The 25,199-nt window shown below is 40.6% G+C and overlaps 2 protein-coding genes across 6 annotated transcripts in view; both read left to right on the forward strand.

Annotated features, from left to right (window-relative positions):
• PLEKHG1 (pleckstrin homology and RhoGEF domain containing G1) overlaps nucleotides 1-19,137 on the forward strand; it is a 133,596-nt gene extending 114,459 nt beyond the window's left edge. For all 4 annotated transcript variants that reach the window (XM_070733702.1, XM_070733703.1, XM_070733705.1 and 1 more), the window contains 6 exons: nucleotides 449-541; nucleotides 2,130-2,168; nucleotides 3,752-3,774; nucleotides 5,360-5,545; nucleotides 8,091-9,753; nucleotides 15,668-19,137. In XM_070733702.1, coding sequence (XP_070589803.1) covers nucleotides 449-541; nucleotides 2,130-2,168; nucleotides 3,752-3,774; nucleotides 5,360-5,545; nucleotides 8,091-9,753; nucleotides 15,668-16,710 — 3,047 coding nt within the window. In that variant the 3' untranslated portion in view covers nucleotides 16,711-19,137. The remainder of the gene's footprint in view (nucleotides 1-448; nucleotides 542-2,129; nucleotides 2,169-3,751; nucleotides 3,775-5,359; nucleotides 5,546-8,090; nucleotides 9,754-15,667) is intronic.
• Nucleotides 19,138-22,990: 3,853 nt separating this feature from the next.
• MTHFD1L (methylenetetrahydrofolate dehydrogenase (NADP+ dependent) 1 like) overlaps nucleotides 22,991-25,199 on the forward strand; it is a 177,777-nt gene continuing 175,568 nt past the window's right edge. For both annotated transcript variants that reach the window (XM_070733706.1, XM_070733708.1), the window contains exon 1: nucleotides 22,991-23,279. In XM_070733706.1, coding sequence (XP_070589807.1) covers nucleotides 23,065-23,279 — 215 coding nt within the window. In that variant the 5' untranslated portion in view covers nucleotides 22,991-23,064. The remainder of the gene's footprint in view (nucleotides 23,280-25,199) is intronic.

The raw sequence follows: 25,199 nt of genomic DNA on the forward strand, positions 1-25,199 counted from the left end.
TCTCTCTCTCTCTGTGTGTGTAGAAAGAGTTGGGCCATGATGTGGCTTGTTTGCATCCATTAGCATGTTAGATTATCAAAAATATTATGTGATACTGTTATTTTGATGTTCAATCCATTTTTTATTATAACCTGCCAATCATCTGTAAGGCTACATGAGAATGACTTCAGGATGCTTACTTTATCAAGAGCTGTGAAACTTGCCTAAAATGATTGGGTCTTCTCTTGAGAATTATTATTATTTTAAGAAAGAAAATTAAAGGCTTTTCTTGAAAGGGACAAGCGAATCCGATTCTGATGTGTTGTTATTTCTGCCTTTAGTTACATGTATCTATATAAATCTCAGCATGAATCCTATTTTCTGATTTTACTTCATTGTGGCAGATCATGTATTTGTGGCTGAACCTTATAATAAAGCATTTCTTTCAAAATCATTTTTTTTAAAATAGATCACCCAGGGTTCCATTACAGCCCAGAAGAAATGAAAGCTTCAAGTAACTCTAAAGAGGGCATTACTCCACAAAGGATGAGAAGGAAATCAGGTAATAAATTTTGTTTTAGGTGTGCTTAGATTTACAATTAGAATGGAATTAAGAGGAAACAGTTTCAAATTTCATATGAATAAGATACAGATTTAAGATTGAAAATAAAAAGAAATATGAAAATTGTAATGTGAGCCACAGGAGGAATGAACTTTAAAGAATTCACATATCCTTACTGGTCATATTACGGTAAAAAGATGTTAACCTTCAGGACCGTCTTCTGTTGCACGAATCCCAGCGGCCAATTAGGTCCCACAGAGTTCGCCTTCTCCGGGTCCCGTTGACTAAGCAATGCTGTCTGGTGGGACCCAGGGGAAGAGCCTTCTCTGTGGCAGCCCTGGTCCTCTGGAATCAACTCCCCCCAAAGATTAGAACTGCCCCCACCCTCCTCGCCTTTTGCAAGTTGTTGAAAACCCATCTATGTCGCCAGGCATGGGAAAATTTGATATACCCCCTAGTTTTTACGATTTATGTATGGTTTGATTGGGTTGTGTGACTCTTTTAATGACAAGGGTTTTAAGTATTGGAGTCAGGCTCAAATAATCAGGTTCATACACCAAGGTATCAATTAGTTATTTTATTTCTCATGTCAGTTTCAGAGGAATCTTCCCAGACTGGTGATTTGGGCCAGACTAGATAAGGTTCAATGACAACCAAAGCGGGCTGGATCTTGCCTTCTTGTGCCTATGTAAAGAGTCCAGACTAATTCTCTGCTTGACTCCTCCCCCAGCTTGGCCAGTCCCCCCAACAAACCATTAAGTGCCTGTGGTGGTGTTTCCACTGCAGATATTAACTCCGGATGTGTGGATACTTGGTTTTGGCTACCTTAGTCACTTAACAACTTCTCTCTCGGGCTGCAGCTGAGATGGAACAGCACTTGCAGGTGTTCATCTGAGATATTAGAAGGGCTTTGATGCTCTAGGTCTAGGACACAGGTGTCAAGCTCTTGGCATCATGCTGCTGTCACATGACGCATCGTGACATTTTCCCCCTTCGCGGAGTTGGAGTGGGTGTGGCCTAAACATGATGTATCCAGCCCATGGGCCACCAATTTGATACCCCTATTCTAGGATGATAGAATATCTATAGGCCAAATGGTCCCTATCCTATGACATTTCCTTTAATGACCAAGGAATAAAAGCAAGTTATCATTAACACTGCTTGTCAGTCTTGCATTAATAAACCTCACATTTTCAAAGCATGGTAAGTTTCTCTGCAATGCAGTTAAATGACATTGAAATATAAAGTGTTTAATTATTTATCTATCTAACTGAAGGAGTCCATTGTTTAATAAGTCTTTTAAATTTCCAACCATGAAGATTCCCTTCTTAGTGCAGGGATTTCTTCTTGAAAATAGATTCCCTGATTTTTCAGGTAGAGTTGTATCTGTTGAGGTAGTTTGGTTTCAGCAGCCACATCAAGATCTAGGAATTCCATTCCCAGGAACCTTTGTAATTTCAACTTGGTAGTGATAAAAGCTTAATGTAGCTGAATGTATAAGGGGCATATAAATTTAAATAATAATACGTAAAAACATTCTTACATTAAAAAAAATAAAAATATTAATCAATACATGTTTCCCACACAGAGCCTTCTTCCAGAGTTCATAAAATCACAAAATCAAGTGGTAAGTAACATAATATTAAAATACAAGATATACTTTAGTTACAGTGCATATTTAAGCACATTTCACTTAATTATCCATATAATTAACTTGTATAGCATTTATATAGGAAGTAACATTGAGTCTTAATGAAGATGTGTATCACAAATAGTACAAAGTTCTGAAGAATAGCAACTTCTCAAATGAGCAGAAAAACATGTCTAGCCCCTGAGTTTGCAAGCATTAAATGGCGAAAGTGATTCTATAGATGGCATACTCTCACAAATCCTTACAAATATGACTGAAGTAAAGGTAGATTTGCACATGTGGATTGAAGGCATCATTTACACTGCTTCAACTGCCATATGAGACTGCACTTTGCTGTAATTAAACTTCTGTTTTTACTTTAATTGGATTATACTTCTATTTTAAAAATGGGGCTGCTTTAAAGAGTTGCAGGCTGGTTTTGAATTAGTGTCTCCACACTGCGTAGCCTTGAATTGCATTACAGTGATCCCTCGATTTTTGCGATTTTGATCTTCGCGAAAAGGCTACACCACGATTTTTCAAAAAATATTAATTAAAAAATACTCCACGGTTTTTTTTGCTATACCACGGTTTTTCCCACCCGATGACGTCACTCTCTTCCTTCCTTTCTCATCTTTCTTTCTCTCTCTCTTTCTCTCTCTTCTTCCTCTCTCACACTCTCTTCCTCCCTCTCTCATCTCTTTCTTTCCTTCTCTCTCTTTCTCTATCTCTCCCCCTCTTGCTCTCAAGCGGCGGGCGGCGGGCGGGGCGGGGTGAGCGGCGGGCGGGCAGCAGCGAGGAGCCGAAAATTGGGGTTTCTCCTTTGCGTGGGCGGCGGGGAAGACCCAGGGAAGGTTTCTTCAGCCGCCCAGCAGCTGATCTGCTCGGCAGCGCTGCTGCAGGAGGACCCGTGTCCGAAAGCCGGTGAGAGGGGTGGATCGGGCGGGCGGGCGAACGGCGAGAGGTGGGCGGGCGGGAGCGGCGAGGGCAGCCGACATTCAAAGCAATCTTTGTCGGCTTCCGCACTTTCATCGCTCCCCGGCTCCACCATCTGTGCATGCACGGCCATGGAAAAAATGGCGCGCATGCGCAGATGGTGTTTTTACTTCCGCACCACTATATCACGAAAAATCGATTATCGCGAGAGGTTTTGGAACATAACCCTCGCGATACTCGAGGGATCACTGTACTTCCTCCTCTAAATGAAGAAAGACAAGAAAACACAGAGTTGCCTTATTAAGAGGAAGATTTCTCATTTATTTATTTATTTTATTTATTTATTTTAACCCTTTTAATTCAGTTGGGCATTAAAATCTCTACAGTACTATGCTACCTATTAGCTGTTCCTGAAGCATTTTTTTCCTGCAATGAATACATTCTATTCAATTATCTAAGCAGCTGAGTAGTTTTTCCACAGGGAAGAAATGCTTTCTAAAATATCTTTGCCATCCTACACCATAACATAAATTTAAGCATTCTTAAATTTCTTTTGATTCTCCCTAGATAAAGCAGTATAGTAAAAATTACTATAAATGCAAGTTACAATGTGATACTTAACGTTTGTTTTTTAATCATTTCAGAAATGGACCCAAATTTGCAAAAGGTAAACTTGTTGTTTGTTCAAGGAGCTGTCAGGTTTAAAAAAAACAGATCTTGAATATTACCCATGATATTGAAAGGTAGTCCTCAACTTACAACCATAGTTCCCTCTAAGCTGAGCAGTGAGCAATCGCTCACTTAAAAATCATCATCAACTCAGAGTTTTCCAAACCTGCCCAGAAGCCGAGAGGGAAAGAGTGAGAGGGAAGGAGAGAGAGAGAGGAAGAGAGGAAGAGAGAGAAACAGATAGAAAAAAGAGAGGAAGGAAAAGAGAATGAAAAAGAATGGGAGTAAGGAAGAGAGAAAGACAATCAAAATCTAGTTTGAAACTAGCTCAACTATTTAAGTGGCATTTTGATATTGATAGAGTTGCCCTATTATGAGCTCACTGTTATAGACACACAGTACAGTATTTTATTTTGAAATTCTGAGGCAAAACAGGGTGGGTTTTTTATTTGTTTGTTTGTTTATTTATTTATTATTTCTGTCCCGCCCAGTCCCGAAGGGACTGCCGCTGAGACACTATACTTTTCCGCCCCCCCCAAAAAAAAAATTAGAGGGAACACTGCTTACAACCACAACAAAGCCCAAAATTTCTGTTGCTAAATTAGACATTTGTTAAGTGAATTTTGTCCCATTTATAATTTTTCTTACCACAGTTCTTAAGTGAATCACTGCAGTTGTTAAGTTAGTTACATGGTTGTTAAGTACTTCTGGCTTCCCCATTGACTTTGTCAGTGGGTAGCAATAGGTGATCACATGACGCTGGGCACTGCAACCATTATAAATGGAGTCAGTTGCCAAGCATTTGAATTTTAATCACGTGGCCCCCGGGATGCTGCATCGGTCTTAAGTGTGAAAAACAGTCATAAGTCACTTTTTTCAGTATTGTTATAACTTTGAACACTCACTAAAGAATTGTTGTAAGTCAAGGACTACCTCTGTCAGTCAGTCTGTCTATCATCTGTCTATGCTCTTAAATTTAAAATTTCTATCTAGTAGCTTTACCCATTTTTGCTGTTTTGAAGTACATCAAAACAAACAACATTTTAATGTACATATTTTAATTACCATGTTGCAGAGACCAGGAATAGGAGAAAACAATCAAATATTAAAATGAAGAGGATTATTGTGTGCAAAAACAGCAGAGGACATAACATAGAGATCAAGAGGGATTATAATACAAATATTCCAAGCTAAAATAAAACTCTGCATGAGAATATATGAGAAATGATAAAAAGACAGTGTACATATGCAGAGCACACCATAATATGCAAGACATATTTTTAAAGCAGGATTGGAGGATTTCAAAGGCCACCCCAATCTTTGAGCAATATGCTGAAGGGAAAATATAAAGACCAAGGAACACAGCAGGCGGAATCATGGAATCATTCTTTTAAAAGTCATGTAAAAAATAAAGACAAGAAAAATTGCTTTTAAAAGAGCATGATTTTAATAGCAAAGTAACATAGAGATGAAGAGTATTGTGAGCTGCTCTGGATACTCTGGTAGGCTGTATAAAAAGTGTACTGCATATTACAGAATAAGAAATACTTAAATCTGTATTTTTCCCCCCTCTCTATCTCTAGCGGATGAGTACTGAAGGAGCCTTGCTATCTCAGGCTGAGTTATTCCTCAGTCCCAGGAAGAATCGTTCTCTGAATTGCCAAAGGCTAGATTCAAATGAAGTAGCTTATAGCAGTGGCCAGGAGGATAATATTCTCACAGATGTTACAGATCAGACTGACGCTGATGATGAAGAAGAGACCGAACAAGTAAGCGCCTTATTTCATGAAATGGAGAGAGAACACATTGATCCACCAATATATCAATATTCAATATCCTATGTAGAATGGCTCAATGAACCATACTAAACTGAATAAACAATGGGGTATCCTTGCTTTAGCTTTCAGCAACCAAAATCCATTAAGAGAAGTAGTTAACATGTTCACATCTGCATCCTAACCATCGGGGGACTGCAATAGGAATTTCTGAGATCTTCGACCATTGTTTGTATTCTATCTTCTGCCAAAGATTAGTTCATGGAGGTTAGCAATAGAGGGAGGAATTCTCTCAAAATAATTTCCTTCCAACCAGGGATAGTTTCCAGTTGCATTTCGCTATGGTGTGCATCTATGCATACACGTCCCACCACACAATTTTACTTTTGCACATGCTCAGGACAACATTACAAGCCGAAACACAGCTGAGGAGCTTCTCATTTATGCTTTGGATAAAGGTCGGCATTAATGCCAGGGTGGGTGGTAAGGTTTTTCAACATGGAGACACCATCTAAACCCAGGGAAAAATGCTGAAAATTACATCACAACTGGGCTCCTACTGGTGCTCAGCTCTGGACCACATGGTAAGAACCCACCACTGCTTCCAACCCTCAATAGTTATACTGAGCTAACAGAAAGAAATTTGGTAATGTGCTGAGACATGAAACAATAAAAAACAAAAACAAAAGAAAATACTGAATCGGGGAAAAAGACTGAGAAACATCAGATATAAAAAAGTAAGATGCAGAAAGTATAGTTGAAGATGTAATTTCTTCTAATTTATCCCCCTTCATCCTATCAACATTCATGAATTTCACTGTTTGCATATATTTGTGTTACCTACATTTTAATCTAATGACAACAGTTCCAAAGAAATCGTGTTTGAAAATATTCCATGAGACCATTGTAGATGTCAGTGTAGATAGAAAAATCTTACAAAAAGAATCTTCAATGGTATCAGTTGAAATATTGTTGAACTCAGAAAATTGTTAGGCTTTACTTTGGCTGAAATTAGACATATAGTTTAATATTCACGCATCTCCACAGAGCATTCAACATTTGCAGCAAAAACCAAAGGGAGGCCGCAAAAGATTGAATAGTCAAGTAACTGAAAATTTTGAGAAACAAAGAATTTTTAATCTCAACATATGTGAAATTCAGGTAATTGAAAAAAGTTGTGAAATGATCATGGCAGCACCTAACCAAAACTGTTTGAGCTAAAACAAGCATAGTAAATATGATTGGATTAACTGTTTAATAATTGGATGAGAGTTTACCAGAAAACATCAGAGATGTAGCTTAGAATAGCAAGTTGAAAGGATATCCAAGAAAGAAAGTGCTAAGCCATGCCTGTAATGATATTAAGAAATTTACGTCAACATGAATATATGAAACCATTCAAATTCCAATAATTTCCTTTAAAAATATCATGGAAAACTGATTTTTTCATGTGTTGAGAGATACAAATACAGTTTAAAGGAGGGGGGTCTGAATCAGAAGCTGCAACACAATAATCAATAAAAACAAAAAGTTATATGAGATCATTTAATACTGTTTGCGTATCCTATTATCTCTATTATGCCCTTATCTGTGACATCCCTAGGAAGGAAAAAATGTTGATAATAATCAATATGTTCTACTTAATGGTTATTAAAACAAACATCAAAATATGAGTCAGGATGAAGTAGCATTATAAGATTCTCTTCCAACTCTGTGGACATGTCATCAACTTTTCAAATTTTGGGTCCGAAAAGGCAAAAGGTGCTTACAGAAAAACACCATTTTATGTGCACAGGCAAAAATAAAAGTTTGCAAGCAAGAACTCTCCAGTATCCTGGTCCCTTGAATGTTATTTAGTCATAGTTTTCATAATAGAATGAACCAGAGTATACGTCATAAACCTTAGAATTTATTTATTATTTATTTTATTTAATTGGATTTCTAGGCCGCCCTTCTCCTGCGGATTCAGGGCGGCTTACATAATAAAATCAATACAATACAAAATCTGAGAAACCCAATATAAAACCTAGAAACAATATAAAACCTAATCTAAAACCTTACGTAATAAAAAGCATTTAACTAACATTCATTCATAATCAGTCATTCATACCATCGGCCAGAGCAGGAAGGCAATGCTCAACAGCCCCAAGCCTGCTGACAAAGATTTGTTTTAGGGTGTTGCAAAAGGCCAGGTGGGTGGGGGCGGCGCAAATCTCTGGGGGAAGCTGATTCCAAAGGATCAGAGCTGCTATAGCTCCGACCCTTCCCCTGGGCCCCGCCAGGCGACTTTGCTTGGCTGATGGGACCTGGAGTGGGCCAACTCTGTGGGCTCTAACTGGTCACTGGGATATGGGAGGCATACTGCCAGTCCCGTAAGTAATCCATTAACAGCAGAACTACCAATACTTCTTTCCTATGCAATTTAAGCAAGTGTCATTTTGGCTACACAAGAATTAGAAATTTTAGAACTAAGTCCCATGATTAGCATGTGATTAGAATACAGACTTATAATAATAATTTATGTTTGAAAACTTCACAGAACTCCCAAAAACGTACAGATGAAGCTCCTTCCCAGATGAACACAAAGCTTTCATTTTCCTGCAATGGGGATAGTCAGTTATCTGAACAATTTACTCCCCAAAACAACTCATTTGTGGCAAATATTTTGGGGAGAACAGCTGCAGTGAGAAATATCTGGACAGACCATCAGATTCGGCAAGCATTGTTTCCAAGTAGACGTCCTTTGCAAGACAATATAGATGATGATGATGATTACCAAATGTTCATGCCATCAGACTCCACGTCCAATTTAACTTCCATTGAATGTGAAGAAAGGATCCCATCAAACCGTCCTTGCAGTTGGCATGTAGGACCAGTGCACCAAAATGATGTTTCCAACCTGAACTCTCAAAGAATTATGAGACGGGCCAGCAGCGCTGGTGAAAGTAAAACTGGAACAAGATACAGAAAGAAATACCATGATCAAAGTGCCTCTTGGAATGAAATAAAAAACTCTAGAAGTGACATGGACCATCTTCAAGAATGTCAGGAATCTTCAGAAGAATTGACTATAGATGACATAGATCATGTCTATGACAATATAAGTTTTGAAGATTTGAAGTTGATGGGGCTGGCTCAGCGGGAAGAGTCCAGCCGTGCCCCACAAGGGTCAGCTAAAGATTCACTCTATGAGACATATGACCAAGACTATTCTTTCAAAAAGCCTCAAGCATCTCAAAACAGGACTTGTATTCCTAGGAGAAATGAAGCTGTTCCCAGGAGAGAGGTTTCATCTATAAGGTCTTATGAATTAAGGATTAGTGAGGAAAATATCTATGATACCATAGGCCTTCCAGAAGAATCAGTATCAAGTTTCAAAAGTGATCACCTTAAATGTTCCAAAAAGAGAAGTTTTCTGGGTATGGAAGCAGATTTTGCATGCTGCAACCAACTCCGACAATTTGTTTCTGAAGAAAGCCTCCAGCTCAGTGAAGATGAAAATCCCTATCATTATGTTCCATTAGATCATGGCTGCTTAAGTTTGGCGGAGAGTTCCTCAAATTCTGACTCGCACTCTCACAAGTCTGTTGCAGATAAAATATCAGAAGAAGTAGATGAAATTTGGAATGACCTGGAGAATTATATCAAGAAAAATGAAGAAAAGTCACGAGATCACGTCCTTGCGGCTTTTCCTGTCTGCAAAGATGAGGTTGATAATAAAGCATCTAGCAGAATTACTGGTGGACCAAATAAAGATATAAAATATTCATTGACTATGCTCCCACTACCGGAAAAAGGTGCTTTGTCAAAAACTTTGCCAAACAAGGTAGCCAGGTTAAGTGAAGCCAACATTAAGTTTGAAGAGCCAACATCGTATAAAGCAAATTCACTAATAGATCTCAACAGGTCTTCACTCTCAGACAACAGAGATTTTGGTGATAGCTTTTACGAATCTCCCACTAATATATTCTGCACAGTAAATACAATAAATACTAATAATGGTGAAATAGATTCTGTAGATAAAGCAAAGAATCGTGTTTTTATGATGGCAAGACAGTACAGTCAAAAAATCAAGAAAGCAAATCAGTTTTTGAAAGTAAAAAGTGCAGAGCAAGAGCAATTTCTGAGTCGGCAACAGAAATCAAAGCACAAGGACTTGGCGGCCATTTTAGAAGAGAAGAAACAAGGTGGACCTGCCATTGGTATGTTTATATTTTCCCTCATTTTTTAAAACTGATCTGTTAAATTTATTTATTTATTATATTTGTTAAATACTTTAATACAATAACTTATGGGTATACTTTACGCATCCATTGGTCAATATTTCTTTGAATTGACTGAAAAATTCCAATTAATATACTTAATGCTAGCATTTCTTTCATTATGAGTAAGATCTATTCCTCTGTTTATGTAGCCTAGGACTGTGTTGGCTTTTTTGTCAGCTGCAGTGCATTGCTGGCTTAAATATAAAATTCTGATTTGAATTTTATAGTATTGGCTTAACTAATTGGCTTTTAAATTAAGCCACATCTTATTTAAATCAGAAAAGCAATGAATTGCTCGGTGTATTTAAGAACTTGCCTACCATAAATTCTAAAGAGTTACATAACTTCATTTAATTAAAAAAATATTAAGAGGACAAAACTATAGACACATATTTGCTCGAAGTGAGAAATGTACCAATAATACTTAGTTTTATTGTTTTCCCTAGAAATTTTATTGTGGGATATATATATATTTTATATTGGGTGGGTGAATGTTAAGAGGTCTTAACACATGCGCTCTAGCCAGTTGGACTTCATGTGCAGGAAGTGCCAGAAACCGGAAGAACAGTTCCCTAGTGCCCAGTCTTTGCGCACACATACACGCCAGAAACTGGAAAACCCGGTGACAGGTGTGCATGCACATGCTGGATACCAGAAGCTCAGTTTCCTGGCGTGGCCATGTGCTCCGGGGAGCTGTTCTTCTGGTTTACAGAGCTCCTGTCATACACGCCATGGAGTTGCTCTTCCAGTTTATGGTGCTTCCCCCTACCAAAAAGGTTTGCCAACACTGCCCTAAACAAATGATTGTGGGAAGAGCCAGTTCTTCAAGGTCTTCCAGAGGCCAAGGAAGGTGAGGGCCTGCCAGATCACAAAAGAGAGGGTATTTCTCTGGGTATGGATTAGTGCAAAAAGGTGGACTTCCTATGTACTATGATATGACTTTATTTTAGCATTGTAGTTGTTAGGCATGAACAACCAGACCCACACATACACAATTTAAGCTAATTACTTTAATTATGTTCAACAGGAACATAAAACATAAATCTCCCCAGTCTGGCAGCCTACTCCTGGGAACAATTAGATAAGGCTTCAAGAAATTTAGGGCAGATTGGTCTTAGCCCTTTTGCAATTGTGCAGAGTGACTCCAGGCTAGCTCCATGCTTTTGATCCCTCTTCCTTGCAGTGGGCATACTATGTCATCATAGATGTTGCAGTCAGTTTTGTACAGTGGTTAAAAGTATCAATATTGTTAGGGATGAAGCCAGCTGAAGTGCCTTGATCAGTCACTATGTTCTAGGAAGTAAGCAATGGCAAATCACTTAAAAAAGGAAATCTCATCAAGAAAACTTCATTGACTAGTTCAAACAGTTGCCAGAAGTAAACATTGACTTGAAGGCAACCAAAAATAAAAATAAGGGAATGGAGCAAATGATTGGTATGGATGGGGCGGATGGGATGGGTGGGGTCATAGTATGGGTGAAATGAATGGGAGTGATGTAAATAATACACTTGGCCAACCCGGCGCTGGAGAGGCAGGAGGGGGAGGGGCGGCTATCTCTGGGGTGACAGAGGGTCAGGATATCTCAGTGCTGCTGGGGAGAGGCAGATATGGCGGGAGTCATGGAGCTAGCCGTTACAGGGGAAGGAGGGATCGTTGCTTAATAACGATCCCTTGTTCCGGCTCCGTGAGCTCAACCCAGAATACTGGTGATGAGTGTAAATCTGGCCCTGGGCTCAGGTTGCTGCTACTCAATGCCAGGTCGGTGGTAAATAAAGCTCTCCTCATCCGGGATTTGATCCTGGATGAGGAGGCCGACCTGGCATGTGTAACTGAAACCTGGCTGGGCCCAGAGGGAGGAGTTCCTCTCTCTGAAATTTGCCCAGCCGGGTTTCAGATATGGCATCAACCTCGACCCCGGGGAAGGGGGGGAGGAGTGGCTATTATAGCCAGGGAGAGCCTTTGCCTGCGTAGACTTGTTGCTCCGGAGATTGCGGGTTGTGAGTCCCTCCTGGTGAAGTTGGACTTAGGGGTTCAGGTGGGCTTGTTTCTCACGTACCTGCCTCCCAGCTGCGTGGCACAAGCCCTGCCTGTGCTGCTCGAGGAGGTAGCCGGGCTGGCGGTGGGGTTCCCTAGACTTATTGTCTTGGGGGACCTCAACCTGCCGTCGCTCGGCGAATCCTCTGGACTGGCACAGGAGTTCATGGCCACCATGGCAGCCATGGACCTGACCCAAGTAGTTCAGGGTCCGACTCATGAGGGGGGGCACTCACCCGACATGGTATTCCTCTCTGAGCAACTGAGTAATGGTCTGAGACTAAGGGGCTTAGAAGTGTTGCCTTTGTCATGGTCAGACCATTTTCTACTGCGGCTTGACTTCCTGGCTCCAATCCTCCCCCGCAGGGAGGCGGAACCAATTAAGATGTTCCGCCCCAGACGCCTGATGGATCCAGAAGGCTTTCAGAAGGCGCTTGGGGTTCTTCCAGATACACTCGTCCGCAGTCCGGCAGAGTCTCTGGCTGAGGCCTGGAACAAGGCGGCAGCGGAGGCCCTTGACCGAATTGCGCCGTTGCGACCTCTCCGTGGCGCTAGACCCCGTAGAGCTCCATGGTTCAACGAGGAGCTCCGGGAGTTGAAGCGCCAGAAGAGACGTCTAGAGAAGCGATGGAGGAAGAGTAAGTCCGAATCCGATCGAACACTTGTAAGAGCTTTTATTAAGACTTACAAAGTGGCGCTCAAGGCGGCAAGATGCACGTATCATTCCGCCTTGATTGCATCAGCGGAATCCCGCCCGGCCGCTCTGTTTAGGGTGACCCGCTCCCTTCTTAATCAGGGGGGAGTTGGGGAGCCCTTACAGAGTAGTGCCGAGGACTTTAACACGTTTTTCGCTGATAAAATCGCTCGGATCCGGGCCGATCTCGACTCCAATTGTAAAACAGAGTCGACTGACAACGAGTCAGTCGAGGTGACTGGGGCTAAACGTCTTTGTCCATCTGTCTGGGAGGAGTTTGACTTGGTGACACCTGATGAAGTGGACAAGGCCATTGGAGCTGTGAGTTCTGCCACCTGTTCACTGGATCCGTGTCCCTCTTGGTTGGTTTCGGCCAGCCGAGAGGTGACACGGAGCTGGGCCCAGGAGATTACCAACGCTTCCTTGGGGAGGGGAGTCTTTCCAACACTCTATAAAGAAGCGCTCGTGCGCCCCCTCCTCAAGAAGCCTTCCCTGGACCCAGCCGTACTCAATAACTACCGTCCAGTCTCCAACCTTCCCTTCATGGGGAAGGTTGTCGAGAAGGTGGTGGCACTCCAGCTCCAGCGGTCCTTGGAAGAAGCCGATTATCTAGGTCCCCAGCAGTCGGGTTTCAGGCCCGGATACAGCACGGAAACTGCTTTGGTCGCGTTGATGGATGATCTCTGGCGGGCCCGGGACAGGGGCTTGTCCTCTGTCCTGGTGCTTCTTGACCTCTCAGCGGCTTTCGATACCATCGACCATGGTATCCTTCTGCGCCGGCTGGAGGGGTTGGGAGTGGGAGGCACTGTTCTCCAGTGGTTCTCCTCCTACCTCTCCGGTCGGTCGCAGTCGGTGTTAGTGGGGGGTCAGAGGTCGACCTCTAGGTTTCTCCCTTGTGGGGTGCCTCAGGGGTCGGTCCTCTCCCCCCTGCTATTTAACATCTACATGAAACCACTGGGTGAGATCATCCAAGGGCATGGGGTGAGGTATCATCAATATTCCGATGATACCCAGTTATACATCTCCACCCCATGTCCAGTCAACGAAGCAGCGGAAGTGATGTGCCGGTGCCTGGAGGCTGTTGGGGCCTGGATGGGTGTCAACAAACTCAAACTCAATCCAGACAAGACGGAGTGGCTGTGGGTCTTGCCTCCCAAGGACAATTCCATCTGTCCATCCATCACCCTGGGGGGAGAAACATTGACCCCCTCAGAGAGGGTTCGCAACTTGGGCGTCCTCCTCGATCCACAGCTCACATTAGAGAAACATCTTTCAGCTGTGGCGAGGGGGGCGTTTGCCCAGGTTCGCCTGGTGCATCAGTTGCGACCCTATTTGGACCGGGAGTCACTGCTCACAGTCACTCATGCCCTCATCACCTCGAGGCTCGACTACTGTAACGCTCTCTACATGGGGCTACCTTTGAAAAGTGTTCGGAAACTTCAGATCGTGCAGAATGCAGCTGCGAGAGCAATCATGGGCTTTCCCAAATATGCCCATGTTACACCAACACTCCGCAGTCTGCATTGGTTGCCGATCAGTTTCCGATCACAATTCAAAGTGTTGGTTATGACCTATAAAGCCCTTCATGGCACCGGACCAGATTATCTCAGGAACCGCCTTCTGCCGCACGAATCCCAGCGGCCAGTTAGGTCCCACAGAGTGGGCCTTCTCCGGGTCCCGTCAACGAAACAATGCCACTTGGCGGGACCCAGGAGAAGAGCCTTCTCTGTGGCGGCCCCGGCCCTCTGGAACCAACTCCCCCCAGAGATTAGAATTGCCCCTACCCTCCTTGCCTTTCGTAAGCTACTCAAAACCCACCTCTGCCGCCAGGCATGGGGGAATTAAGACTTCTTCTCCCCCTAGGCTGATACAACTGTATGTATGGTATGTTTGTACGTATGTTGGTTTTATACATTAGGGGGTTTTAAGTTAGTTTTTAGTATTGGATTTTTACTGTATATTGTTTATGACTGTTGTTAGCCGCCCCGAGTTTTCGGAGAGGGGCGGCATATAAATCCAATAAATGAAATGAAATGAAATGAAATATGTTATACAGATGGATTTCATTTAGACTTCTGGTTGCATGTACTTCATGTACCCCAGTTTGCTCCAGAGACATCCTTTTTGAGAAGATGGAGGAGAAAGCATAGGAAATGGAAGAGAAAGATGGAAGAGAAAGATGTAAAATAATGCACTTGGGGAAAAGGAATCCTCAATCTGAGTATTGTATTGGCAGTTCAGTGTTGGCAAATACTTCAAAAGAAAAGGATTTAGGGGTAGTGATTTCTGACAGTCTCAAAATGGGTGAACAGTGCAGTCAGGCGGTAGGGAAAGCAAGTAGGATGCTTGGCTGCATAGCTAGAGGTATAACAAGCAGGAAGAGGGAGATTATGATCCCACTATATAGAATGCTGGTGAGACCACATTTGGAATACTGTGTTTAGTTCTAGAGACCTCACCTACAAAAAGATATTGACAAAATTGAACGGGTCCAAAGACGGGCTACAAGAATGGTGGAAGGTCTTAAGCATAAAACGTATCAGGAAAGACTTAATGAACTCAATCTGTATAGTCTGGAGGACAGAAGGAAAAGGGGGGACATGATCGAAACATTTAAATATATTAAAGGGTTAAATAAGGTCCAGGAGGGAAGTGTTTTTAATAGGAAAGTGAACACAAGAACAAGGGGACACAATCTGAAGTTAGTTGGGGGAAAGATCAAAAGCAACATGAGAAAATATTATTTTACTGAAAGAGTAGTAGATCCTTGGAACAAACTCCCAGCAGATGTGGTAGATAAATCCACAGTAACTGAATTTAAACATGCCTGGGATAAACATATATCCATCCTAAGATAAAATACAGAAAATAGTATAAGGGCAGACTAGATGGACCATGAGGTCTTTTTCTGCCGTCAGACTTCTATGTTTCTATGTTTCTAAGATCTCTGTCTAGGGTCAGATGTTCATTTGTTTTGCAATATTTATGGCATGTTAAAATCTGTGACACTTGACTAAAAGTTTATTTTAAAATATCCTTATTTTATCAGGAAATGTTAACTTGAACTGGGGGTGCTGTCATTATTTGTTAAGGTTAGTTAAAACTCCCCTTTGTTGTTTTAGGTGCAAGAATTGCTGAATATTCTCAACTATATGATCAAATTGTATTCCGGGAAACCTCACCCAAAACAAAGAAGGTTATTTCTCAAGAAACAAACATAAGATATTCTTCACCAGTGTCCACGTCTCACTTAGCTGCAGAATGCTTAAAAGCCGAAAATTGGCTTTTGCACTCAACATATAGCAATGGAGAACTTTCTGACTTTTCTCCTTGGCCAGAAACTTCACACCTGAAGACAAAAAGCTCCCTTATAGAAATGGGGACGACGCCAAATATGAGACCTGTAACCTGCTCAGTGCCTTCCTTTCAGACTCCCCTTCGTCCACACATTCCTGCACAAAGGTGGAGTGCCATTATAAATCAGCCCAATAAAGAGAACTTGTATCACAGCCACCTGTATAATTCTTTAGGGAGGACAGAGAGCAGCACAAGGCCACAGGCGTATAGCAGGTCACAGTCCTCTTGCTCCATTGTTCTCAACAACTCTGAAGAAGCAATAAATGATCCACCTGAAATGAGGAAGAAGCATTTGCATTCCAACAAAAAGTGTCTGACTGACCACTGTCAAGAATCGGTGTCTGTTGCCATCCCTGGCCATTCAGCATATGATGGGACAAAGCAGATCTCAGATGTTATTCTACAAGATTCTCAGAAAGTTCTGAGAGTGAAAAGAAACTTGCCTTCAAATGCACAAATAGCAACCCACAATTATTTTAGTAATTTCAAAGATACTGACAATGGAGAAGGAGACGATGATGATGACTATGTTGAAATTAAATCTGAAGATGAGGGATCTGACTTGGACACTTTCTGCAACCAAATGAAGGACTTGGATCCCAAAGTGAATCCAGCCTCTACTCGTTTAGAAACTCATAATGGCAAATTGCTGGATCCTTCTAAACTATCAGACTCTTTCTTGACAACATGCAGTGATTCGGACAAATTGAATGATTACTTATGGAGTGTGCCATCTAGTAATCAGCCAAATATTGTTCAGTCCCTAAGGGAAAAATTTCAGTGTCTCAGTTCAAGTAGTTTTGCTTAATGTTGCCTTTCCTCCACATCTATTTTTCAGTCTTAATGTGATAGTTACAGTATGACCACCAGTTCTTGTCATATTGTATGTGTGTGTGCATGCGTGCATGTGTGCGCTCACATGTACACACCATTATAAGAACAATACCTTGCATTTGTGTCATTCTGTTCTATACATTGTAATTTTAGCAACTTTAGTATATATTAGAACTGGCCACATACACAAGAATTTCATAGAAAGAGAAGCAAGAACAGTGGAACATCTTCAGTGGTTAAACTTTATATATTCATAATTTATTTGCTTAAACACAGAAGAATGAACTGCTTTGGCTCAACTGAAATGTACTAATGTGTTATATGTATGTACTAGTTATGTTTCCACCCAGTTCTAATTAAGTAAAACTGCAAATGGTACAGACCAAATGGATCTTTGGGATCAGACACAAACTTTTTTCAGGAATTCTAGTTTAGAAAATCCCTCTTTTCCCCAATGCACTATTATTTCTACCCCATCTGCAAGCAATCATGTTTCCAAAATTTGATACCCACAAATCAAGAGTAGCCTAGGACTCACCTGCAAAATCGTCATACCGGCTTTGGCATCTATATGAAGAAGTTTGGGCACAAGTTCCAATCTCTGGCAACAAGTCAGAGGACATGAATGTTATCAGTCTTAACATTAATCATGCAAGTGGGTCTAGAGAATAATTTAAAATTAGATGGACCAACTAGATTCTTCAGGTTGGAATAAGCATACCCATGCTTACCGGTATGTTGCTTTACATACTCTTTTTGTAACACAGCTTCAGTTTGAAACGCTTGAAAAAAAATGTGAATACATGATCTATACAACCAAATTTCACATGAAGGACAATAATGATCTAAGTATCAACCGAAGTACCTTTTACTGAGCAGGATTTGCTTTCTTACATCACTCCACCAAAAAGTAGAACAGCAGTCAGAATTTTTATGACATGAGTGGTGATTTGGCAAAGCCATCAAATTAACAAATGCATAATCCCTAATACTAAAATAAGTACTGAAAGAGAAATGGTCCCTGAATTACTTTGAAATGCATCATTCTGAAGTTTTTCCTTAATTACTACTTCACTTTTATTTTTCTTGCATCCGGAAACTGCCCTGATTTCAGTAGAAAAACGGACTGCAAATCAAAATGTGTTTAGTAAAGATGAAAAATAAGTTCATATGAATTTAGGGATTTATTTAATATGTAAAATAATATAAATATAGCAATAGGAATCCAGATACAGTAACAAGGTTGTGTCTGCTTTATTATAGAAAGATTTTTGTTAATCTGAAAAAAATAGCAAAATAGTGTAACGTAGTCATATAAGGGACAAGCGTCAGTATATATTTTGAGTACTTTTTAACCTTGCTGGCAGGGACTAAAAGTAGTTGAAATTCAATATGGATGAGCACCTATGGCATTGTTTAGTAAAACCAAAGGGAATAATGATTTTCTGGTCTGGATGAAAAAATGCTGAGGAACCCCACCTGCAACTTTTTTATATAATTCATGCTTGTAGATAACTACCCCAAAATTAGACGAAAGTATTCAAATTTTTGTGGGGGGAAACTGATTTATAAAATAAAAAGGAAACCGTTGTTCATTTGTTTGAATATTATGTTTGCATTTGGTTATTTGAATAACTCAGATCACACATTTGTCTGAAAATATTTTAAATAGCTTTACAGTTTCAGGTTAATTCTATTCAGATTTTCAGTCTGCACCAAGGATATTCTTTTCTAAGTTCTTGTGTTTAAACAGAATCAAGTAGGTGCCATTTCATCCACAGAATGTACTGTAAGTTAACCTTTGGGTGACTAGATAAGCCTACACATTACTTCATTAATTATTGTAGGCAGAACAAAAAGAAGGGGAAGGTAAAAGTGGTTTCTAAAATTAGAATATTGGGGCCAGAAAATATTGTATGTAAGTGGCTTGCTATCATATGTACTGTACATTCTTTGTTATCCAAGTCTGAAGGTAGGCATATCATCTCTTCAATAATTTACAGCTGTCCTTCAAAACTTTGAAGATATTTTAGAGGAGCCTTATTTTTATCCAGGTAATATTGTTCATTGTTTTTTTAAACCTATTCTGTATTTACTGGTAGTACCTGCACTATACTACTGGAAAAATGCAAAATGAAGTTGTTTATTCTCGGTGAATTCACACCAACTTTCATAGTTTCAACATATCATGTGTTACTGTTTTATTCTATTGATAAGAAACAAACCCTCTCTGTTGCACTTTTACATAACTCATTTTGTAAAGACTATATAAAAATATATGTACATGTAGAAGTCCTTTTTTCCATCCTTTGTTATGCTTAAAAGCTGACTTTAAATCATGTCAAATCTGTAAGTAAATGCTGCTTAGAAAAAAATAAACACTACTTGCTTGCAACGGTTACCTCAATAGAATTTATAATGAATTGCTTTAATTTTGCAGAAATAGTTGCAGAGGCTCTTTTTAAAGAAACAATCTTTTAAAGCTTTACTATACCAACCCTTCAAAACCTAATTCTGCAATTATTGTCTTTGTCAATGCAGCAGCCTGGAGAAGATGACACTGTAGCTTAAATACAAAATCAGTGCATTCAAGCCATAGCAAGAATGTGGGATTTCTATACCCAATAAGCTTGTCAAAGTGGTGAAAAGCCTAGGCAAGATGAATATTAATATTTTCACGCAAAATAACCCTTCCTGCACCCATAAGACATATTCAAATCACTACAACTAATTTGGGAAAAACTCTGTCTAGACTACCAGGAGTGGAATCTAATTATGAAAAATTAAAATAACAGGCCAGGAGTAGTCTACAAAGCAAACCTACTATCAGTGTCTTTGGCCAGCTGCCAGTGCTTACTAGCAGCTACAAATACAGCAAAATCCAAAACACAAAAATGAGAGCTGCCAAATTCTTTAACATAGCGGGAAATTTTTTATTTATTTATTTATTCATTTGTCCAATACACAAATACATAGGAAGAAAAATAGACATGTAGTAATATATACAAGGGTAAAGTGAACTTAGAGGAGAGGATATATGAAAGAAAGAAAATATATATGATAAGTGAGAGAAAGGAAAGACAATTGGACAGGGGACAAAAGGCACACCAGTGCACTTATGTACGCCCCTTACTGGCCTCTTAGGAACCTGGAGAGGTCAATCGTGGAGAGTCTAAGGGAGAAATGTTGGGGGTTAGGGGTTGACACAATTGAGTCCGGCAATGAGTTCCACGCTTCGATAACTCAATTGTTGAAATCATATTTTTTACAGTCAAGTTTGGCGCGGTTCGTATTAAGTTTGAATCTGTTGCGTGCTCTTGTGTTGTTGCGGTTGAAGCTGAAGTAGTCATTTTATAATTTTTGTTTGACTGCAGATGCCAACAGCAACCATTGCCTGTTGCTGACTACCAATTGCCATTTTAAATTTTCTAGTGTTTCAGAATTGTGCTACCTCAATTTAAAACTGTTTAGTGACTGAAGTTACAATGGCACTGAAAAAGTGACTTTTGACTTACTTTTTACACTTATGGCCATCGCGGCATCCCCATAGTCATGTTATCGAAATGGCAACTGATTCATGACAGGTGCAATATCCCAAGGTCATGTGAACACTTTTTGCAAACTTCTGACAAGCAGTCAATGGGGAAACCAAATTCACTTAACTGTAACTAAAAACCTGCAGTGATTCACTTTAAAAATTGAGGCAAGAAAGGTCATAAAATGTTTCTATTAGCAAGAGATATTTTGGGTTCAATTGTCGTAAGTTGAGGACTACCTGTATTAAGACTTGTGGTGACTACCTGTATTATGACTTTAAAATGGTACCGTAGTTTGTAGCCAATTTAGGATGAAATCAGGAGTCAGTCTACAAGTATAAAACATGATTTCCTAAGCCCCCCACTTAAGTTATTACCTAAAAAGAAAGCATTTTCATCATTGATAAATTGAAAGAATCCTTTACATTTGCCAAGAACATACAGGTCCTGGACTGTTGAGAAATCTAAGTTATAATGGATTCAAGAAAACTAACCAATAACCTATCCTTGAAGTTACGACCATCACAACAACCTGACCCATGACTTCAATTTGGGAATTTGGCAACTGGTACTCATAAACGTTGCAGCATCTTGCAGTCAAGTGATGATGATTTTAATCCTTTCTGGCCAGCTTTCCATCAGCAAAGTCAATTGGAAGAATCCACTTGTGATTCACCTAACCACTTTAATTCACTTAATGATTCATAAAATCAGGTCTTTGTAAATGATGACTCACTAAATGACCACATCACTTAGCAACCAAAATTCTGGTCCTAATTCTGGTAAGTCGTTCTAATTATCCTCTGAAGTCTGTGTCTGTCTTGTTGGGTTGCAGAACTCAGTAGGATTTATCTCCAAATCTGCAACTTGAAAATTTTGAGACACTAATTTTCCCACAGGAAGACAAGTCTTCTGCTCAGTACCCAGAAACTCAACAGGTTCTGTCTCATGACTCTCCCAACGCCACTGTTCTGTTTGTGGAGATTCTTAGTCATTCAGGTTATGGTTATCCCAAAGGTGCTTTTTCAGGAAAAACTGGATGTCCTGGAGATTTTTTTTGAAGACGTTTCTCTTCTCATTAAAGAAGCCTCTTCAGCTCTGAGTGAATGGTGGGGAATGGAAGGATTTATACTCCTTGCACATAGCTGGTCATATTTTTTTTGTTGTCAAACATGTATAAGATAGTAGTACCTCTACCTACAAACTCCTCTACTTATGAACTTTTCTAGATAAGAACTGGGTGTTCAAGATTTTTTTGCCTCTTCTCAAGAACTATGTTCCATTTACAAACCCTAGCCTCCGAAACTAACCGGAAAAAGCAGCGAGAAGCCTCTGTGGGGCCTCTCTAGAAATCTCCTGGGAGGAAACAGGACGGGAAAAGGTGGGGAGAAGCCTCTGTGGGAACTCTCTAGGAATCTGGGAGGAAACAGGGCTGGAAAAGGTGGGGAGAAGCCCCTATTGGGCCTCTCTAGGGATCTCCTGGGAGGAAATAGGGTCTCCACCCTCCCTGTGGTTTCCCCAATCGCATGCATTATTTGTTTTTACCTTGATTCCTATGGGGGAAATTACTTCTTACAAACTTTTTTACTTAAGAGAATAGAATAGAATAGAATTTTATTGGCCAAGTGTGATTGGAAACACAAGGAATTGTCTTGGTGCATATGCTCTTAGCGTACATAAAATAAAATATACATTTGTCAAGAATCATCTGGTACAACACTTAATGATTGTCATAGGGGTCAAATAAGCAATGAAGAAGCAATATTAATAAAAATCTTAGGATATAAGCAACAAGTTACAGTCATACAGTCAACATGGGAGGAAATGGGTGAAAGGAATGATGAGAAAAACTAGTAGAATAGAAGTGCAGATTTAGTAGAAAGTCTGACAGTGTTGAGGTAATTATATGTTTAGTAGAGTGATGGCGTTCGGGAAAAAACTGTTAAGAACCTGGTCACGGAACGAATTAAGTTTGTAAGTAGAAGTACCACTGTAGTTTGTATAAACATAAATAAAAAGTAACATAAAAGAGGACAGTAGGCACAGAGGTGCGCATATGCATGTCCCTTTTTATTTTTACAGAAGTGATATGCAATATTTTAATAATATATTAGATATCACTAGTTATATCAAGTGATAAATGACAGCTAATATTTCCATTCTTTTCATGACCAGTTGTCTGCAAGGAGTAATAAACCCTTTCATTTCCCACCATTTCTAAGAGGCGTGCATAAGTGTACTTTCGTGCCTACTGTTCCTGTTCTACTGTCTTTTATCCTTTCTATCTCTATACTTATATTAATGCATACTATAATACTATACTTGTTTGACAAATAAAATAAAATAAATCAATAATAAAATCCAGCCAGAGCTGAAGAAGCTTCTTGGATGAGAAGCGAAATAAAATAAAATAAATAAAAATAAAATCCAGCCAGAGCTGAAGCTTCTTGGATGAGAAGCGAAACTTCTTTTTTTTAAAAAAACAAAGCTGCCCCTTTTGGGACAACACCGTTCTAAGTTCGCAGCGCCGTCGGTTACCTGCGAGGCCCTTTTTATTTCTCGCCCCGCAATACGGGAAGTGCAACCCACTCCCTCCGCCGAGCTTGGCTCCGCCTCGCCTCCTGCCTGCAGAGGCTGGAGCCAACCCAGCGCTGTCCGGCGGCCAAGTGCCCTACTCCGCCTCCCTTCCAGCCGCACCGCGCGCGTCCTTCCCCAGAGCCCAGCTCCTCCTCCTCCTCCTCGCCGGGAAGCACCGGGCACCTCTCAGCCGACGTCTTTTCCCCTAAAAAAAAATGAGGTTTTCCGCCTTACGCCGCCTGCTTTGCAGACCAACGGGGCCGCCCAAGAAAAGCGTCGGTGGCTTCCCTCGCAAAAGGCTGCGCCCGGTGCCGGCTGTTTGCCCCGCGTCTCTCTCGCTTCAGCGAGGGATAAGCAGCACGCGAGGCTGCGGCGAGAAACAACAAGGCAGCAACAGCAGCAGCGAAGGCGCTCAAAGCTCGGCGCTGAGGTAAGGCGGCTTCCCCGCGCGCGCGTGTCTTTATTATGTGTGCGTCTATGTGTGTAGTGTAATGTAATGTAATTAAATGTATATGTAAATGAAGAAGGTCCCAGGTGCCGAATCCCACCGCTCGTTCTTTCGTAACTAGAAAGTGGCCGGCCGGCACCGCACGTGGGAGACTTTCTCAAGCCCCGCCTTACGCGTCGTTCGCTCTGATGCAATAAAGCATCTAAATTGGCATGGGAGAAGGAGGGAGTGGCGGCTCTCGGAGCCAATGAGCCTGAAGGAAGGGAAAGGCGCGGTTTTCCCCCTCTCGATCACGTGACTATCTTCTCTCTTCCTCCCCCCGCCCAACCCTTGCCGGCTTGTAGAGTGCTCGGAATGTTAGCGGACGGAGACTGAGTGGGAAGTTCAAAAGATTTGCCACGTACGAACGGGCTCTCGAGCCAGCTGCTTGCATTGTTGCGGTTGCAGCCATCTGAGGGCTTTAATTTTTTGCCTTCTTTTTCCTTTAAAATCCGTGGCAATTAGAATAGAATAGAATTCTTTATTGGCCACGTGTGACTGGACACACGAGGAATTTGTCTTGGTGCATATGCTCTCAGAGTATAGAAAAGAAAATATAGATTGGTCAAGAATCATGTGGTACCATTGTCATAAGGGTCAAATAAGCAATGAAGAAACAATCAATATTAATAAAAATCTTAGGCTACAAGTAACAAGTTACAGTCATAGAGTCCTAAATGGGAGGAAAAGGGTGATAGGAATGATGAGAAAAAAACTAGTAGAAATAGAAGTGCAGACCTAGTAAAAAAAATTGACAATGTTGAGGGAATTATTTGTTTAGTAAAGTGATAGCATTCAAGAAAAAACTATCGAAAAAAATTATTGAATTTATTATTTATTTATTTATTTATTTTTGTCAATCAAGATAGTAGTTTATATAAACATAACATAGAAAGTATTGATAAAAAAAGGAGAGGACAATAATGCAGGGATGGTAGGCACGTTGGTGCGCTTATGCACGCCTCTTACAGACTTCTTAGAAAAGGTGAGAGGTCAACTGCAGACAATCTAAGGCATCTTGTCTTGCCTTGGGCCTTTTGGATAGATTTGTACACTCTGGGCTGGTCTTTGATAAACAAAGATTTGATTTGTATTACATTTATTTATTTATTTATTTATTTATTTATTTATCCGATTTTTATGCCGCCCTTCTCCTTAGACTCAGGGTGGCTTACAACGTGTAAGCAATAGCACTTTTTAACAGAGCTAGGCTATTGCCCCCACAATCCGGGTCCTCATTTTACCCACCTCAGAAGGATGGAAGGCTGAGTCAACCTTGAGCCGGTGATGAGATTTGAACCGCTGACCTACAGATCTACAGTCAGCTTCAGTGGCCTGCAGTACAGCACTTTACCTGCTGCATCACCCCGGCTCTTCAGTGCCCTGCAGTACAGCACTTGCTGAGTGGGGTTTACTGCCTTGCGTTTTTGAAGAGATAGCCCTCTTGCCTGACAGTTTACCAGATATGGCTTTATTTGCAGCTGTAAGTCTGCAACAATATATGTGTTTATATATCGTGAGTCGTTCAAAGGAACCGATATATACTGATGGGTCTCTTTAAACAACTCAGGTTAAATATACAGGTGGAACTCGAAAAAATAGAATATGTGAAGGGCCATGTCAAATCAATTTTGTGTCATCTTAAAATTGCTCTTCCATTACCATGTTATTTTATACTGTACCAATATTGCATCCCCAAGGCATAACATACAGAACATAACATACATGAAAAATTAGAATATCGTGCATTTCAATAATGCAATATTAAAAGGTGAAATGTAATATATGAGAGAGACTCATTACATACAAGGCAAGATAGTTCAAGCCGTGATTTGTCATAATTGTGATAATTATGGGGTATAG

This window comes from Erythrolamprus reginae, chromosome 1, assembly GCF_031021105.1.
Source record: "Erythrolamprus reginae isolate rEryReg1 chromosome 1, rEryReg1.hap1, whole genome shotgun sequence".
NCBI classification, from domain to species: Eukaryota; Metazoa; Chordata; class Lepidosauria; order Squamata; family Dipsadidae; genus Erythrolamprus; species Erythrolamprus reginae.